The following is a 20,615-nucleotide window of genomic DNA, read 5'->3' as shown; positions in this document are numbered from 1 at the left end:
AGAATACAATGTTAGAAATAACCAGAACTACTGCATGTTCTCGTTTTCCTTCTCCGTCCATTGCAACATGGGCCATTCCCTGGATCTATTTTGAGCATCCTTGGTTCCTTGATAAAAGGTCAGTTCCAAAATTTGTCATTAAGACAAAGTCCCAGTATAGGTAGATCTCGATTTCTTATAAATGGTTATTTACTTGTTATATACAGACCAGTCCATTTACTCTATTTGGTGCCATCTGCCAAGGAAAACATCTCACTCTGATGGCAGTAACTGTGACTGGGAACCCATGCTCCTGCTAAGTACAGTGTTTGGATTTTATATGATTTGACTTAAGAAATACAAACACAGCAGATTCCAGAAAATCAGATAAGGAATGATTTAACTTCTGTAACCAGTAAGAATTAAGCTTGTATTAGATTCTTCAAAAGCATTTTTTAAATATTTAAATTCTTACATTTTGTTTTTCCTCTTCAGAAAACTGCACTAAAGTATCCTGAAAAGAATGTGGTAACTGTCCCTCCCTTCTCTTTTTAATTATCAGTTTCAATTAAGAGCCAGACTTAGCAGTTGCTTTGTTTCTGTTTCAGATACAAATTGCTCACCAATTTTCCCAAATACAAATAAAGCACAGTTAGAGAAACAAAAACATTTATTTGCTATAATATATTTATCAATATTTCCCTTTCTCACAAAAGACATCTACAATCAAGTGCTCCTGTTACAAAATAAGTAGCTTGCAGTGAGGCAAAACATAATATAGTAGAGTACAATAGGAGAAATAGCACTGAATTTTAGTTGCACGACTATCCACACTATTACTGAATTACAGAGATAGAGGAGCAGACCCTTAGCTAGCGTAAAACTGCACAGCCCACCTCTAGACCATGGACTGTAGCCTATTTACACCCCAGTGACTTTCTCTTTGACTACCTTCAGTGAACCTTATTCAAAAGAAGCCACATGCCACTTAAGTGGCAAACTGACTCTTTGCTTCATCTCTGCCCACCTACAGGAAGAAATGGAAAGATAATCCAGTGTGTGTGAGAAACTGGGGATAAAGACCCACCATTTATTTGGAGATTATGGGCCTCCATATTTTGGCCAAGAATTGAATGGTTATGTAGTCTTATCCCTACTGTCTCAGTCCTAGGGGTGGTCCTTCCAAAAATACAGTGAGTCACCCTGACTATGGCAGATGCTTTTCCCACAGCAACAGAGAAAACCAACATCAAGCATCCCTCTCTTCCAGCTGACGCAAGAGAGTGCACACCACTTGAAAGTTATTAGTTCAAAAGTCCTTTTCTTGTAAAGCATTCTGACACCACTGTGATTACAGCACAAGTGAGACAGTTATGAACACACAAAGGACAACATATTACTTCATGATGTAATATTCTCATGTCCTTAAAATGTCTCTTCCTTGATAACAGTTTTCCCCTCAGAGTCCAACTCCCTTTCAGAGTGATTGTTAAGAGTGGATGTTTGATTTTAAACACTCCGTTTATCAGATCCAAGCAATGTTACTGAGCTGTTTCTTTAAATGAATTTCTCCATATGTGGGGGTGCTACTGACAGCATCCAGTAGGGCCAATCTGGGATGGATAATTAAGACTCTTTGGATCCAGTAACTATGCATATGTTCTGAATGTCTCCCCTCGGTTTTGGGACACCATTTTTCAATGAATATTCAAAGAGGTTATTTAGTGTGGAAGTGCTGTATGCTAGGCAAAATACAATTCTAATAGTACATGTTATTTTGACCTGTACAATAAAATCATCTAAAGTACATTTTGTAACAAAACTGCAGCTCAGTTATGCTTACTCCAGAGAAAGTGTAAAGAAACTAAATAAACTAAATTCTGACATATACAGCAAATTTAATTTACAAGACTAGTATTTTAGTTAAAGATTTAAAATACAAAAACTAGAACTCTACTGGTACATGAATACTCTGTGTTAATACTGCTCCAACAATAAAGAGATGATTTATATGGAAAAACAATTTCTCTTTTAAATAGGAGCATTAAAGTGCTTTGAATCCCAGGACCGCTAAGAAACTTAATAACTAAAACCCTGATCTTGCAAACTATGTAAATAAGACTACTTATATTTGTGAAGTTACTAATGTGAGTAAGGGTTTGCAGGTTTGAGGCTTAACATAGTAATACTGACCTGCAACAAAAACAAGATTAATTATTAAAGCATAATTGTACCTAGTGCTATGCCATTACTACCATTTTCAAGATGTTTGACATATCTGAACAGCACTGTTTAAGATTATTTTCATGGGCTTTTCGTTTGAGACATACAGACAGCTAGTACAGTATGTACTGAACATTACAGTCCTGGTGAAATATATGTATCAAAATTGTATGTAAAGTTATAAATTTAAACTGTATAACAGTGCGGTAACATGTTCCAGAATTAGAAAGGCAGACCCAAACCAGTTTTTCAGAGACAAAGACACGTGTCTGAGATTGCCAGTGTATCAACAAAGCTATCACTTACTTAAGCTTTCTCAAGCAATCATAGAATATCAGGGTTGGAAGGGACCTCAGAAGATCATCTAGTCCAACCCCCTGCTCAAAGCAGGACCCATCCCCAGACAGATTTTTGCCCCAGATCCCTAAATGGTGCTCTCAAGTATTGAACTCACAACCCTGGGTTTAGCAGGTCAATGCTCAAACCACTGAGCTGTCCCTCCCCATAATGAGAAGAGATGAATGAGAAGTTTACATTTAATTACAGGGCCAGTCAGACCTTATGTCCACATGAGACGACTTGTCACCTGAACCCCAGCAGGAGGTAATCCTGAAAGAGGGGAGGATGGTATAAGAATGAGAGGCAGTGACCTTGAATTTACCTCTCTCCTCCATCTCTGCTCATGACATCATCAACTCTCAAAGAACTGAACTCAGGGGGAAGAGGCCCAGGCTGAAAGGAGACCCAGTCTGTGAAATTTACTGCCGTCTATGGTGAAACAAAACCTTTTGTTTTTAAATTCACTTAGCTTGTTAAGTTAGGTATTAGCTTGCATTTTACTCTATTATTTTCTTCTGTAACCAATCTTGACTTTTATGCATCATCACTTGTAATCACTTAAAATCTGTTTTTCTGTACTTAATAAACGTATCTTATTGTTTTACCTTAACCAGTGTGTTTGGATTAAAGTGTGTGGGAAATTCCATTTGGGGTAGCAAGACTGGTGCATATATCATTTTCCTTTGACGAAATGATGGACTTTCTCTAAGCTTGTACTGTTCAGAAGGGTACTGAGCAGCACAAGATGCACATTTCTGGGAGAACAAGGCTGGGACTAAGAATTCATAGTTGTCGCCCTTCATGAGAGACTGGTCAGCATGCTCATGTATTTAGCTGGCAGTGAATTTGCATGCTAAAGGCTGTGTGAGCAGGCCAGGAGTGGATGTTCTGACCGCAAAGCAGTGCAAAGGGTATCCCAGGCTAGAGAATTAAGGAGACCAGCTGTTCAACAGTCCAGATTGTACCCTGGGGAATGTCACAAATTGCATCTTTAAATTTACAATAATCTAATAGTAAATATTAAACAGACAAGATGTGCCTTTTGCCTAGCAGCTACACCAAAAGATGGGGGGAGGAGTGGTCACATGATCTGGATTCTGTTGCCATCTCTGACACTTGCTATGGGGCCTTGGACAAATCATTTCATCTTTCTGCACCACATTAGTGAAATGGGGAAAAAACACCTATTACAAACCCCAAGCATGAGATGAGGGTTAATGAAGAACCGTGAGATCTTCAGAGGGAAGGTATTATTTGTAATATTACCTTTGGGAATATGGCATGGGAGCATCCTCACAAGTCCAACAGTTTGGGATTGTAACTCGATGCAACTTTGATAACTGGATTGAAATCGGAGAAAGAATTAAAGTCCATCTATTTAGGTGTTGGTAATGACTTGGGGGGTTTACAGGGCAGTAAGTGAAGGGTATACATAAGAAAAACTGCATTTGATAAAGAATTATCAACAACCTAGCCTCAGGCTTCACTACACTTCTGCAGAAGATGAATATAGCAGGCAAGGAATATTGTACAGCCAATAACTAAAACAGTGTATCAGCTACATAAAGCAATGCACTATGCTCCCACCCATTTACCTAGAGTTCTTGGTTTTGCAGAAGCTTGATAATGTAAGAAAGGAGAACACGGCCAGGTACTGCTTCTTATTGTGCTTGGAAAGTGTTCAAAATATGTCCATTAACAATATGGTAACTGTTGGCTTTGGAGGTCAACATGGGAGCCTGAATTGGAAGATATATCCTCCTGAGAATTCTTTTATTTTGCATATCTTGTCAAATGCCTTCAGAGAACTGAAAGAGACTAATGCAGCAGATGTACACTGACCCAGAGATGCCCCAACTGTACATTAAGATGATGTCATGTTACCTGTTAAATGTCTATCCCTGACAAATCCAGTCTGGTCTTAAAAACACCAGAACAGAGAGTTAAACTAGCAGGTTTGGAGGTTGTTTGTTTTTAAAATGGATAATGTTAAGCTGCCAAGAGTTTTTGACAATGAGTGGCTTTTATCTCAAAGCCACAGTTCTAACAAGCTCCTCTGCATCAGTCTCAAAATCCAAAACAATGACATTTTAATATGATAATTCATGGGTTTTTTTCCTTCTTCTAAATCCTGGAATTGGTTAGCTGCTGCCTAATATGATTCCAAAGCCTCTGTATTTTTATATACAAAATACCACTCCACCTTTTACTGCAAAACAGTGATATCCAAGTTCAAAAGTAGCCTTAACAGACATCTGGAAGAAACAGGCTAAACAAAAATGAGGAGCCTTATTTTCCTACTCTGAAATTAATGTTTAAAAGTAACATAGCATTTTCTGTTCACTAAGCTAATCAGTGTACAATACTCAACAAGAAAAAAAAATACTGAATTGCACACATTTATATTTAAAAGGACAGAAAAGCACGTTATTTTGTCTAAACAATATGAATCCATTTTCTTTCTTTTTGTTGCAATTTTCAATTACACAATCACCTTCACTTTTTTTTTGGGGGGGGGGGGGGAAGCATGTCTTAAATGACAGATACTACAGGAACTTCTCAGTCATATGTGGTGAATATATTCCTGATTATAATACACACACAAAATTATTAAATATTCTATTCATACTCTGTCTATTGTAAAGTTCTATCTGTACTACAATACAACCCAGTCCAGAGGCCCAGCTTTGGCATAGTTCCAGACATAAAGACATAGGGTATGGCTACACTTACGGTTTGCAGCGCTGGTAGTTTGCAGCGCTGGTCATCCAGCTGTGCAGGGCCAGCGCTGGTGTGTGGCCACACTCACAGCTACCAGCGCTGGTGTGTGGCCACATTTGCAGTATTTGCAGCGCTGTTGGGAGTGATGCATTATGGGCAGCTATCCCAGCGTTCAAGTGGCCACAACGTGCTTTTCAAAAGAGGGGGGTAGAGTGGGGTCTAGTGTGACAGGGAGCGGGGGGAAAGAGAGAGGGGATTTTTGGAGCCAACACTGTGTGTTTAGCTTCCTGCATTGAAAAATCAGAACATGTTTCCGACCCCTTAGTCTTAACTCTTAATTGCAAACAGCCTGCAGCCAACACGACTCCCCGCTGTTTCACTCCCTCCCTGCCTGCCTCTCATTTGATTGTTTACAGCCAGGTACAGATGATCACAGCAAACAGGAGCTCTGTTTGTTTTTTAGATAAGCAACGGAGCTCCGATCAGAGCTCGTTCATAACAAAACAAAGAGAGGCTGCATAACAAAACAAAGAGAGTAATTTATAAAAGCATTCTGGGATACATCCTTATACCCTGGAGGCCAATCACAGCGCTGGTATGTGGCCACACTTGATGACCAGCGCTGCAGCACCAGCGCTGGAATCCTTATTCCCCATGCTGAGTGAGGTGTACGGCCAGCGCTGCAGCCAGGGAGTTGCAGCGCTGGAAGTGCCCTGCAGGTGTGGCCACTTACTAATTGCAGCGCTGGTGGAGGCTTTCCAGCGCTGCAACTCGCCAGTGTAGCCATACCCATAGTGTTTTATCCTCAGTGTTAAGTCCCATCTGCACTACAAGTTCAAGGGAGCCATGTTGTGATCAAGTCTCATGAATCTTGTATTTTCACATAAGCCCTTTCTTCCTTTGGGAAAAAAAGAGGATTCTGAACATGATGCTGCTGAACAAAGGTTAGTTAAATTTGCTTAGTAGCAGTATGGCAGGACATCAGATCTGCTGGAAACCTGGCATTAGCCTAGGAAATGTCATGTATCAATTAGTAAAGAAAGTGTCTGCAGAATGCCTACTTCGAAGAATGGAGGTAAACACACATTTTGTTTGACTGCATGTTCCAATAGCACAAGTGCACTTATATGGATGTGCAATAATCCAAATGTAAATTCTGCAATTATTTGAACTGAATGTTAAACACAAACATCCATGTTACATTTGTAATCATCCAGAAAAACGTGTTTATTTTAATGTAATCCAGTAACAGCAAATATTGAACATACAAAAAACACAGTGGTGAAGCACTGGAATGGGTTACCTAGGGAGGTGGTGGAATCTCCATCCTTAGAAGTTTTTAAGGCCCGGCTTGACAAAGCCCTGGCTGGGATCATTTAGTTGGGGTTGGTCCTGCATTGAGCAGGGGGTTGGACTGGATGACCTCCTGAGGTCTCTTCCAACGCTAATCTTCTATGACTCTATGAAAATGAACATGCGTTGGTCCACCTGTCATCAGCATGGATGCATGTCCTATGGAATGGTGGTTGAAGCATAAAGGGATATATGAATCTTGAGCATATCTGGCACATAAATATCTTGCAACGCCAGCTATAATAGTGCCATACGAATGTCTGTTCTTGCTTTCAGAGAACATTGTAGACAAGTGGGCAGCATTATCTCCTGCAAATGTAAACAAACTTGTTTGTCTGAGCGACTGGCTGTACATGAAGTAGGACTGAGTGGACTTTCTAGGCTCTAAAGTTTTATATAGTTTTATTTTTGAATGCAGGGGTTTTTTGTACATAATTCTACATTTGTACGTTCAACCTTCATGATAAAGAGACTGCGCTACAGTATTGTATTAGTTGAACTGAAAAATACTATTTCTTCTGTTTTTTACATGCCTGACTAACCTAATTGCCTTCTATGATGAGATAACTGGCTCTCTGGATAAGGGGAAAGCAGTGGGCGTGTTATTCCTTGACTTTAGCAAAGCTTTTGATATGGTCTCCCACAGTATTCTTGCCAGAAAGTTAAAGAAGTATGGGCTGGATGAATGGACTATAAAGTGGATAGAAAGCTGGCTAGATCGTCAGGCTCAACAGATAGTGATCAATGGCTCAATGTCTAGTTGGCAGCCGGTATCAAGCGGAGTGCCCCAAGGGTTGGTCCTGGGGCCAGTTTTGTTCAATATCTTTATTAATGATATGGAGGATGGCGTGGATTGCACGCTCAGCGAGTTTGCAGATAACACTAAACTGGGAGGAACGGTAGATATGCTGGAGCGTAGGGATAGGATACTGAGGGACTTATACAAATTGGAGGACAGGGCCAAAATACATGTGATGAAGTTCAACAAGGACAAGTGCAGAGTTCTGCACTTAGAAAGGAAGAATCCCATGCACAGCTACAGGCTGAGGACCAACTGGCTAAGTGGCAGTTCTGCAGAAAAGGACCTGGGGATTACAGTGGACGAGAAGCTGGATATGAGTCAACAGTGTGCCCTTGTTGCCAAGAAGGCTAACGGCATTTTGGGCTGTATAAGTAGGAGCATTGCCAGCAGATTGAGGGACATGATCATTCCCCTCTATTCGGCACTGGTGAGGCCTCATCTGGACTATTGTGTCCACCACACAGTTTTGGGCCCCACACTACAAGAAGGATGTGGAAAAATTGGAAAGAGTCCAGCAGAGGGCAACAAAAATGATTAGGGGGCTAGAGTACATGACTTATTAGGAGAGGCTGAGGGAACTGGGATTATTTAGTCTGCAGAAGAGAAGAATGAGGGGGGATTTAATAGCTGCTTTCAACTACCTGAAAGGGGGTTCCAAAGAAGATGGAGCTCAGCTGTTCTCAGTGGTAGTAGATGACAGAACAAGGATCAATGGTCTCAAAGTTGCACTGGGGGAGGTGTAGGTTGGATATTAGGAAAAACTTTTTCACTAGGAAGGTAGTGAAGCACTGGAATGGGTTACCTAGAGAGGTGGTGGAATCTCCTTCCTTAGAGGTTTTTATGGTCAGGCTTGACAAAGCCCTGGCTGGGATGATTTAGTTGGGGATTAGGTCCTGCTTTGAGAAGGGGGTTGGACTAGATGACCTCCTGAGGTTCCTTCCAACCCTGATATTCTAGGATTCTATGATTCTAAATATTTGTAATAAAAATAAATATAAAGTGAACACTGCACACTTTGTATTCTGTGTTGTAATTGAAATCAAAATAATTGGAAATGTAGAAAACATCCAAAAATATTTAAACAGCACGATTAATCGCAATTAATATTTTTAATCAGTGGACAGCCCTAGCAGTCTCTAGTGCATATTTTTCATAGGGCTAAACAATGTACCTGGGTAAAGTGTGCAGGGAAACCTGGTGTTACAGGATGAAACACTTCCCAAGCACCTCCTCACGGCCTGGTTTGTTTCTGTGACACCTGCTTCAGTTTCCCTTATTGGACTCCTTTAAAAATTCCAGTCTTTTCTGTTCCCGTACCATCCTGGTTTATCATCATAGAAATGTAGGGCTGGAAGGGACTTCGAGGAGCCATTCAGTTTAGCCAAGTAAAGCTAAACCATCTGACAGATGTTTGTTCAACTTGTTTTTGAAAAGTGTCCAATGATGGGGACTCCACGACCTCTCTTGGAAGCCTATTCCAGTGCTTAAAGTTTTTCCTAATATCTGACGTAAATTGTCCTTGCTGCAGATTAAGCCCATTACATTTTGTCCTACCTTCAGTGGACCTGGAGAACAATTGATTACCATCATCTTTACAGCAGCCCTTACATACTGGAAGACTGTATCAGACTCCCCTCAATCTTCTTTTCACAAGACTAAACATGATTAGTTTTTTTTTTAACCATAAACTGTTCCAATCAAAATGATTTATTTATTTATTTATATTTTTTAAGTCCTTAGAGTCCAACTTTCATCCTTCCCAGCCCTACTTGGCTGGAGTCATCTTCTCCGATGGAGTATGCTCTCTGCTCCAGCTCTCTATCTGTCTCTCCCAAATCTTCTCAAGCATCTCTCCTTAGCAAACCAGGCTGAGAGAGTCAGTTGGTAGCCCTTTCCCTGCTGATGTCTCCCTCTTTATCAGGCCCAGATGCCTTCCCTTAAGCCCAACTGGGTAGTAGGTGATCAGGCATAGGTGCACTGTACCCTGCTCCCTCTTAAAGGGGCCAGTCACCTTGTGACACCTGGTTACTGAAGAAAAGAAAAAGCTGTTTCACAGTGACTATTTATGCTACCTGTCGACATTTTTCTCAAGATCATTCTGATTTTTATGTCTTGAAAACCTAACTTACAAATTGGCAGGGGCCCAAAGTAACTTTCATCACCAATGAATGATCACCATTAGATCACTAGAACACAAAGTTCTTATGTTCCTCACTTACCAAGGCAACATGATGAAGAAATTAAACTGTCAGTTAGATTTAACAGTAAAATATGTAGAGATTCAAAGCCCTTTTAGAGGCAGATGAACATGCACATAACTTTAATATTGGAAAATGAGTCCACCAACTTCCATAGTATCTGAAATATTCAGATGTAACAACCCCAAACAGCCCAAAATAGGGGTTCTGAAATAGGGAGATGTTAATCTTTTGGGTATATTGGTGCATACAGCACACAAATAAATCTTTCTTCTTTCCCACTCTGTTATCTCTCATCTTCTGCCTAATCCTAATTTGCATGCATAGGAATTAAGGATTGATCATTCTGTAACCCTGCTGTCTGCTGCTCCTGTCAATATACATGGGTTATTAACAACCTTCTGCCAAGATATTCAAAATTTGCAGCACATCAAAATCCAGAAGGTAACCTATGCCAGTAAGTAGGGACCCCAGTCCTGAATCTGATTTAAATAGGAAGCAAGCAAGCAAACAAACAAAATGTAGTCTTGGAGTGCAGCACCTCTTGCTATTAACACAAAGAGTGATTAGCTTGTGGCCTAAACGGCCATAAATCTGCACTGAACTTCTTTCTGCAGACTGTTTTAGCTGAAGATGCAGTCAAGTTAGTCAGTTGCCACCACATTCACACAATAAAACTGTTCAAATTAGCAAACAAACAAGATTTTTAACAGATTTTGTATGAGTTACAACCTATTTCACCAAACTACCTTGAAACATCAGTTTGCACAAAACAGGGGCAGCAGCATATTTCAAAAGAAAGTTAGTAAAAGGGACTGAGTAAAAACAACATCCATTCAGAACCCCTATAAGTGTACAACCTGCTCCAATCCCTTCATTAACATTCAGGATCACAAACTATCCACAAATGTCTTGTTTAAAGAGGTAGAATGGGCACCTGCTACACAACTGAAAAAGAGGTTTATATAAAACTGAAAATTCAAATGGAAGCCTTATTGGAAGCTTTGAGAAGTTCTCATGTAAATCCATGGAACTGAGACAGATGGAGATATTGCTTCAAAATCATTATTCAAGATTGGGGCGGAGCAGGGCGAAGCAGGGGCAGGAGCCAGCAGGGCGGAGCGGGGCGGGCTGGGGCCAGGTCGCTTACTGCTGCCAGCGCCAGGCCTTCCGCTAACCCCCCAGGCCACCCTGGACCCCATATCCTCCTGAAGCGCAGGGCCCCCCAAAGCACGGGGCTTAGGGCAGTCTGTCCTATGGACAGGACAGCTCTGAAAATATAAGCCCAAACATTGGTGGAGCCGGGCCCATGTTCCTAAATATTGTTGGAGCACGGGTTATGTCACAAGTAGCCTTTCTCTGCAATATTACTGGTCACTTGACTTCCCTCAACTTGCAGCTCCAAGGCCATGCAAGTAGTGTCTGGGATCTGTTTTAAAAAGCGTGTGACTTCAGAGGAGTCTTGAAATCTTTCAGATAGATTTAACAGGAAAGATGTTGCACTTTCCCACATTGCATGTGTTGCTACGGATGAAACTTGGATGAAAACAATGCAAGAATTCCTAAACAATCTGATCAAAAATTTTAAAATGCGATTTGAGAATTTTCAAATTCCAAATGATTTCCTTTTCTTTGTGTGCGATCTCTGCCAATGGACCTTGCCCTTCTGAAGCAAAGAACATTCTTGATTCAACTGATGAAGGTGCCTTGTAAGTCTCTAGAGCTCAGATGTCTTGAAGGCAAAATTCAAAGAAGTGGGTTTTTGTGATTTCTGGGCTCAATATGCTGACCAGTTTCAGAATAGCCTGAATCTAGCCATCTATCTTTTAACATTCGCATCAACTTACCTCTGCAAATTGAGGTTTTCTACCATGAACATTAAAAAAAAAACCACCACCACAATCGCCTGACAAATGAACGTCTTCACCAGTGCATGACCTCCTGCAAACTACTCTTCACAAAGCTTGCCAGAGATCAGCGAGGTCACCTCTCCCACTAGAGATTGCCACAAACACAGATCATATTGTTAAAATATAGAAACACTAATACTTATGTTGCAATTTAGTTTATTGTCAGCTAAAGTTTTTTATTATAATTATTTTGTCAGCCTTCTGCGCAAATGGCCTGCCCCTTGTCATAAAACTCTCAAACCAGCCCACAGGTAGATCTAATTGAGTATCACTGATCTAGACCAGGGGTCGGCAACCTTTCAGAAGTGGTATGCCGAGTCTTCATTTATTCACTCTAATTTAAGGTTTTGCATGCCGGTAATACATTTTAATGTTTTTTAGAAGGTCTCTCTCTACAAGTCTATATATTATATAACTAAACTAGTGTTGTATTGTAAAATAAACAAGGGTTTCAAAATGTTTAAGAAGCTCCATTTAAAATTAAATTAAAATGTTGATCTTACGCCACCGGCCCGCTCAGCTCGCCGCTGGCCTGGGGTTCTGTTCACCTAGGCCGGCAGTGGGCTGAGTGGGGCCTACGGCCAGGACCCCAGCTGGGAAGGGTCTGGCAGCCAGAACCCCAGACCGGCAGCGGGCTGCGCGGGGCCAGCAGCCGAGGCCCCAGACCGACAGTAGGCTGAGCGGCTCAGGGGTTCCATCCTCCGGATCCTGCCAGCCGGGATCCCAGCTGCCGGACCCACTCAGCCCGCTGCCAGTCTGGGATCGCGGCCCTGCCCACATACAGTGGGTACCTACCTTCTCCCTGGTTCTGGCCCATTCTCTTCCTCTCTCTGTACTGAGCTGAGGGTGGGAGTGGACCGAGCACAGAGCTGGGGGTGAAGGGTCTGGCCAGGAGCTAGAATGAGTGAGGGGGCTCAGGTTTGGGGCAGGAGGTTTGGGTGTGGAGGCACTTACCTGGGAAGCTCCCATTTGGTGTGAGGGGTGCAGGTGAGAATGTGAGTGGGGGGGCAGGAGCTCCCATTTGGTGCTCAGGGTGGGGGTGGGGATGTGCGGGGTGCAAGAGTCAGGGCAGAGGGCTGGGGGCATGTGAGGGGGATGCAGGTGTCACGGTAGGGGGGCTGGATATGTATGGGGGTGCCAGAGTCAGGGCTGGGGTCATGGGGGGGTGAAGGAGTCAGAGGGCTGGGTGGTACAGGGCTCAGGGCAGGGGTCTGGGGGGGTGTAGTGGTACAGGGCTCAGGGCAGAGGGCTGGCTGACTGCCCCCCCCACAAAACCCCAAGCCCCCCCACTCCTTGTCCCGACTACCCCCCCCGGGATCCCACCCCCTATCTAAGCCTCCCTGCCCCTTGTCCCCTGACTGCCCCCCTACCTGTCCCCTGACTGCCCCAACCCTTATCCACACCCCCGCACCCAGACAGACCCCCCGAACTCCCATGCCTATCTAACCGCTCCCCGCCCCCTGACAGGACCCCCAGAACTCTGGACCCATACAACCCCCCCTGCTCCCTGCCTACCTCAACCCCTCTCCACACCCCTGCCTCCTGACGGCCCCCCCAGAACTCCCGACTCATCCAACCCCCCTAGCTCCTTGTCTCCTGACCACCCCCTCCAGAGACCCTCCCACCCTAACTGCTCCCCCAGGACCCTCCTTGCTCCCTGTCCCCTGACTGCCCTGACCTCTATCCACCCCTCAAACAGACCCCAGGACTCCCATGCCCCATCCAACCCCCCTGCTCCCTGACTGCCCCCTCCAGAGACCCCCGCCCCTAACCACCCCCCGGGATCCCACCCCCCATCCAACCCACCCTTCTCCCTGTCCCTTGACTGTCCCCACCCCTTACCCAACCCCCCCCCCCCCGGCCCCGGACCCAGCCCCCTTACCATGAGGCTCCCCGCTCATCCGCAGCCCTGCCACCGCCACGCGCACAGCCCTGCCCCACCCCTCAGAGCACTGTGCGCACGGCAGCAGGGCTCCAGATGAGTGGGGAGCGTCTTTCCCTCCCCACGAAGCCAAACGCTGCCCTGCGGGAGCACGCAGCCCCCAGAGCACTGCGCACAGCGGCAGGGCTCCAGGGGAAGAGGGGAAAGGCGGGGGAGGGGCCGGTGGCTTGCTGCGCTCTGGCCGGTGCTCTGGCCCAGGACCGCGGACCCCGCAGTTTGCAGCGTCGGCAGGATTTTTAATGGCAGGCGGAGTCCCAAAAGGCAGCCGCGTGCCATTAAAAATTGGCACGCGTGCCATCTTTGGCACGCTTGCCATAGGTTTCCGACCCCTGATCTAGACCATCCCTGAGAGGTGTCTGTCTAACATGTTCTTAAAAGCCTCCAATGACAGATATTCCACAACCTCCCAAGGTAATTTGTTCCAGTGCTTAACTACCATTACGGTTAGAAAGTTTTTCCTAATATCTAACCTAAATCTCCCTTGTTGCAATTTAAGCCCATTATTTCTTGTCCTGTGCTCAGTGGTTAAGGAAAAAAAATTTATCACCCTCCTCTTTATAACAACCTTTTACCTACTTGAAGACTACTGTCATGCCCTCCCCTCTCCCCCCACCCCTTCTCTTCTCCAGACTAAACAAACTCAATTGTTTCAATCTTTCCTCAGAGGTCATGTTTTCTAGCCCTTGATTCGTTTTTGTTGCTCTCATCTCAACTTTCTCTTATTTGTCCATATCTTTCTCAAAATGTGGTGCCCAGAACTGGACACAATACTCCAGCTAAGGCCTTACTGGTGCTGAGTAGAGGGGAAGAATTATTTCTCGTATCTTCCTTACAACATTCCTGCTAATATATCCCAGAATGAGGTTTTTTTGTGACAGTATTACCTTGTTGACTCAAATTTAGTTTGTTATCCACTGTAACCCCCAGATCCTTTTCTGCAGCACCCCTTCGTAGGTGCTTATTTCCCATTTTGTATTTGTGCAATTGATTATTCCTTCCTAAGTGTAGTACTTTGCATTTGTCCTCTTGAATTTCATCCTATTGATTTCAGACCATTTCTCCAGTTTGTCAAGATCATTTTGAATTCTAATCCTGGCCTTCAAAGTGCCTCCCACCCCTCCCAGCTTGGTATTATCCACAAAATGTATTAGCACTCTCTGTATGCCAATAGCTAAATAATTTATAAAAATATTGAATAAAACTGAACCCAGGACAAATCCCTGTAGGACCCCACACAATTGCCCATCCAATTCAATTGTGGAACATTGATAACTACTCTCTGAGTACTGTTTTCCAACCAGTTGTGTACCCATAGGTTTGTCTAGCCTATATTTCTCTAGTTTATGAAAAGGTCATGTGAGACAGTATCAAAAGCCCCACTAAACTTGGGATATATCACATCTATTGCTTCTCCTATACAAAAGGTTTGTTCAGAGAAGTGTAGCTTTATGAAACAAGTAAACACTACCCGGGAAGACCTGCCAGAATGAAATCCAATACAAGACTTTTATGGAAATATAATATATGTTGATAGACCGCAATCAGAGAGAAGGTAAGCTAGGGTACCAAACTAATTAAATGGTAAATCTTTCCCCCACACACACGAAGAGAGAGAGAGAGAGAGAGAGAGAGAGAGAGAGGAAAAAAATGAAACTTTTGTAGGAAACGTACCAGTTTTGACAAAACTTTCATCGAGAAAGGTTTCTCAGAGAGAGAAAGAGATTCATCCCAGAATAGCCAACAGCCTAGTGGTCAGGGCACTCACCTGGGATGTGGGAGACCCAGTCAAAATCCCAAGTATTTGGACCTGGGTTCCATGTGAGTACCCTAACCACCAGGCTATTGGTTATTCTGGGGTTGGGGAGGTGCGTGTGTGTGTGTGTCTCTCTCCTTGACCCCCCTCACTCCTCCCCCAGCCAAAAACTTCAAAAGGTCTCCATTTCATCCCAATACAGAATGGAAAAATTGTCAAAATCTCAAAAACATTCTGTGGAACAGAAAAACCATCTCTTACCCAGATCTAGCAATACTAGCTATTAAGGTTGCCTAACATGTTCCAATATAACCCCTCATTTTCAGCTGCTAATAATGTTGCCAGACTTCAACCATTCAGGTTGAAATCTTCCATGCTCATTCTCAACCTCATACTGATTTTTTTCTTATATGTTTGAGCAAAAATGGTTCAGCCATGAGGTTTGACAAAACTACTTTTTTTCCCCTTATGTTCATACATTTTTTCACTTTTTTTTGAATAGCTCTTTTCATTTATTTATTTGAATTTATAAAAATCAAGTATCTATTGGCATTCATCGCATAAATTGGGAAGACACAAACACCACAACACTATCCATAAATATAGTCAAACCCAAACTTCAGCCCACTCCTTCCTCAATAACCTGAGAAGAAAGAGGAAAGGTGAGGAGGTGTGCAGTGTGCCCAGAGGGTTCACAAATCTGGGCACTGGCAGACCAACGCTGATGGTCCCAAAGCAAGGAAGCCTCAGAGAGCATTGTGCCAGCAACCTTTTCTTCCATAAGTTGAGGAGGCCTCCAGCTTCAGTAACTGTGCTGATCTCCTCTGTGGCAGTAAAGTATAGGTGGGCAAACTACGTCCCGCAGACCACATCCGGCCCGCGGGACCCTCCTGCCTGGCCCCTGAGCTCCTGGCCCGGGAGGCTAGCCCCGGCCCCTCCCCTGCAGCCTCAGCTCACTGCACCACCGATGCAATGCTCTGGGCAGCAGGGCTGCGAGCTCTTGCCAGGCCGCGGCTCTGCAGCTGTGCTGCTCAACCCGGTGCTCTGTGCTGCATGGTGGCGTGGCTGGCTCCAGCTGGGCAGCACGGCTGCCTGTCCTGGTGCTCTGGGCGGCACGGCAGTGGCGCCGCCAGCCACCAGTGCTCCAGGCAGCGCGGTAAGGGGGTAGGGAGCGGGGGGGGGAGGTGGATAGAGGGCAAGGGAATTCGGGGCGGTGGTTAGAGGGTGGGGAACAGGGGGGTTGAATGGGGGCAGGGGTTCCAGGGAGGCAGTCAGGAAAGAGAAAGGGGTTGGATAGGGCGGCAGGGGGCAGTCAGGGAAGGGGTTCTGGGGGTGGTCAGGGAGAAGGGATGGTTGGATGGGGCAGGGGTCCCTGGAGAGGCAGCCAGGAAAGAGAAGGGGGGTTGGATAGGGTGGCGGGGGGGCAGTCAGGGCAGGGGGTCCGGGGGCGGTCAGGGGACAAGGAGTGAGGGATGGATGGATAGATGGGTCAGGGGGTTCCGGGGGGGGGCTGTCAGGGGGCGAGAAGCAGTGGGGCTCAGATACGGGGTGGGGGCCAGGCCACACCTGGCTGTTTGGGGAGGCACAGCCTCCCCTAACTGGCCCTCCATACAATTTCGGAAACTCAATGTGGCCCTCAGGCCAAAAAGTATGCCCACCCCTGCAGTAAAGCATGGGGAGTCTCTCAGGTAAGCAGGTTTCAAACCACTTAGAGATTGAGAGGTTAAAATCGACACCTTGAATTCCACCTGGATGCTTACTGGAAGCAAATGTAAGTATCCCAGAGCACTGGTTTAATCATGTTCTCCCAAAGTGTAACTACAGTTAATAAGCATCCCGCAGGATTCCGTGTAAGCCATAGTTCTGAATGGTCCCCAGGTTGAACAGTGCATTACTGCAATCTCAGTCTGAGGTGACAAAGCCATTGAGGTGACAAAGAAAAGGATAACTGTGGCATAGTCTGTATCACAAAGATGCCCCTGATGCCAGGGGGAGGTACCATGGGTCCTCCAGTACCCTCACTCCCTGTGGAAAGCCCTGGACACAGCTGGCTTAGCATGTCCCAGGGCTTCCTTCCCCCACCACAGCCCTACAAACCTGCCTGCACCCAGAGCTTTCCACAGGGGCTGCTGCAGGCCCACAGAGCTGTACAACAAAAGTTGTCCATAAGCGGCATGCTTGATTGCAATAGCTGAATCCCATTAACGTCAGTGGGATGGGCAAAATATTGCTATTAACTGAAAGTTAATAATGGGATTGCTCATAATCAGTCACTGTATTTAGATTTGTACAGCTGAACACTTACCACACCGATGCCTTCAAAAGCAAATATGGCAGTACCAAAAAAAAGGGGATATTTCTTCCAATCAGCCACAGGGGGAAGTTTTCGAGGATCAGATATATCCTGGTGTGAAAAAACACAGCATCATCACATACCGTATATCAGCATTTCCCACACTTTTGAAAGTGAAGCACCTCTCCAGGAAAATAAACCCAATCACATTCTCCCTGCCCCCCACAACATCATCATGTGGTATTAATAGCCTGCACAGTTTAAAATGTAACCAATACCTGCTGATCCTTGCCCACATCTCCTCCTCTCCCCAGCTAGTCCTCTGCCCACTTGCAGTTGGGAAATGCTGGTGTAGATATTTGTAATATGATAGTTAACAACATTTTAAATGGCAGCATTGTTTACTCCTGGAGAAATTCTGCACCACCACGCAATGCAGAATTTTGCAGAAATTCATGTTCTGTGCACAGAATTTCCTTTTTTCCCCCCACGCTGCAGAGATGTTGGCAGCCACAAGGGGCCACTGGACACAGCAGAGCCTAGCTCGCAAATAGAAGACAAAGCCAGGAGGAGTGGGATGGAACTGGAGGGTTCCCAGCAGCTGCAGTACCCTGCACGTCCCGATAAAGGAAGGAGGCAGTGTGCAGGAAACTCCATGCAAGCCCAGAACCCAGCATCAGAATGTTTCTTCCTGTGGATCCCTGGACTCTAGGAGGTAGGGTTGCCAACTTTGGTTGGATGAATTCCTGGAGGTTTCACCACATGCCATTATATTTCATTAAAGATTAATCTTTAATTCCTGGGGACTCCAGAACAATTCTGGAGGGTTGGCAACCCTACTAGGAGGGTAGAGGGTGAGTGTGTGGGTTGGGGGGCCCCACAGCTGGGCTCTCGGGGGATAGGGGACATGAGTGTCTCGGCCAGGGGAGTGTGGCTGGGTTCTGGGGAGGGATGAGTGTCTGGGCCAGCAGGTGCATGTCTAGGCTGGGGGGAGGAGGGGTGAGTGTCTAGGCTGGGGGGGGTGCGGCTGGGGTATTGGGGTTAGGAGGTGTGTCTGGGCTGGGGGGGTGCAGTGGCTGGGCTCAGGTGGGGAGGTTGTAAGTATCTGGAACAGGGGGTACAGCAGCTGGCCTCTGAGGGTGGGGAGGGGGTATCAGAGTCTGGGCCAGGGAGGGCCTCACTGCTGGCCTCTGGGGAGGAAAGGGCAGGAGTGTCTGGGCTGGGGCTGACCCATAGATGGTCTCTGGTGGGGGATTGTGAGTGTCTGGCCCCATGGCTAGGCTCTGGGGGAGGGCGGGGGGAGACAAGCTGGAACTGGTTGCCGTAGGGGTTTCTTTAACTCTCTACTCCCAAGGGAATTTTTGTGTGTGTGTATATATTGTTACAGACATACTTGCTGACAGGTATTTTGAAATATATTACCAAAATAATTGAAATTTGTGTGATGTGTTATATAGACAAAATTTGCAGAATTTTACAGAATTTTACAGCCATTCACAGTCTGCAAATTTGACACCATCAGCTCAGGATTAAACAAAGACTGTGAATGGCTTGCCAACTACAGAACCAGTTTCTCCTCCCTTGGTTTTCACACCTCAACTGCTAGAACAGGGCCTTATCCTCCCTGATTGATCTAACCTCGTTATCTCTAGCTTGCTTCTTGCTTGCTTATATATACCTGCCCCTGGAAATTTCCACTACTTGCATCCGAAGAAGTGGGTATTCACCCACGAAAGCTCATGCTGCAAAACGTCTGTTAGTCTATAAGGTGCCACAGGATTCTTTGCTGCTTTTACAGAACCAGACTAACACAGCTACCCCTCTGATACTTGACTAGAATTAAGTGTTACAGTTGAAATTGCTGCTCTGTTGAACTGAAGGGACAGGCAGTGGAAAGAGAATCCCCAAAGCTGCAGGTGACATGCATGGAAGATAACTTTTTCACACTGAAGGGGCAAAAGTTCTTTAAAACGTGTACTTTTTTATTTTACTGCCTTAATGGCAGGAGCAATTAGTATGCACTTTCCGTTCTTTTTTAAAGTCCAATTTCCCATAAACATCACATCCTTAAAAGGCTCTCTCTCAGGCACTTTTTAAATACCCATCACTTTAGTATCTACAGAATAAGCCATGCTGTGTGAAAGTTAGGTTAATAAATATAAATCTAATAGTCATTTGACATTACATACAAATTCCAAAAGACATGTTGCATCTTCACAAAACAATGGGCATGGGGAATGTATACTCACACGAACGATGTACTGGTAAATAATTACCAGGCTGACAGCCATGGAAATATTGGCAAGGAACGAAAGCATAGACAGGTTCTTAAGGTCACGAATGAAGACCAGAAGGATAATAAATGGCAGAAAACACAGCATGTATATTCGTAAATCAACACTCCTTTTCTCAGAGAGACCACTGGTACTAGTGTCATTCATGGGTACAATCCTGTTCTCCAAAAATCCTTCATGAACCTGGAGGGAAGATGTTTTTAAAAACATCAGCAGCACTGTATTTTATGTGAATGAATACATTTGTTATACCTTTAAAATCCCAGCTATAACATTTAAAGGAGCTTAAGGGAGAGTTAGACACCCAACTCCTACTGACTTTCAATATGAGTTGGACACTTGACTTCCCAGTTAAGTTAAAGCAATAGTCATGGCTACACTCAAACTTTCACCAGTTTAATTAAACGGTTTTAAACTGGTGCAAACCCAGCTGTCCATATATCAATTTAAAAGTGGGTTATTTCCATTCAACTTAAACTTGTTCCCAATCAACTTAAGCTAAACTCAAAAAGCCATTCCTATACTGAGATAAGAGTCCATCCAGAGATTTGCACTTGTTGAACAGAACTGGTTTAGATTAAACATGTACAACTCTCCTTGTAGTCAAGTCTTAAATATTCCTGGATTCCATATAATAAGACTGCAATTGCCCAATGTTATTCAAAAGACTACGCATGTAAAAATTCACAATTGTTGTTATGCATTGGAAAATATTTAACATGATCAATGGTGTTAAAATTTGTTTTATGAAAATCACATCAATTTATGGCATGACTGCTGTAACCAAAAGCAGTGGTAGGCCAAAGCA

The 20,615-nt window shown here is 44.6% G+C and overlaps 1 protein-coding gene across 4 annotated transcripts in view; it reads right to left on the bottom strand.

The window, feature by feature from the left end:
* Positions 1-20,615, bottom strand: part of SLC36A4 (solute carrier family 36 member 4) — a 250,901-nt gene that overhangs the window by 178,201 nt on the left and 52,085 nt on the right. For all 4 annotated transcript variants that reach the window (XM_045020033.1, XM_045020014.1, XM_045020021.1 and 1 more), the window contains exons 7-8: positions 19,763-19,990; positions 17,526-17,624 (exon numbers count right to left, since the gene is read on the bottom strand). In XM_045020033.1, the coding sequence (XP_044875968.1) occupies positions 17,526-17,624; positions 19,763-19,990 (327 nt within the window). The remainder of the gene's footprint in view (positions 1-17,525; positions 17,625-19,762; positions 19,991-20,615) is intronic.

Source organism: Mauremys mutica, chromosome 1, assembly GCF_020497125.1.
Source record: "Mauremys mutica isolate MM-2020 ecotype Southern chromosome 1, ASM2049712v1, whole genome shotgun sequence".
NCBI lineage: Eukaryota > Metazoa > Chordata > Testudines > Geoemydidae > Mauremys > Mauremys mutica.
Note: the sequence above shows the minus strand (reverse complement) of the source record. Positions and strands in the feature narration are given on the sequence as shown.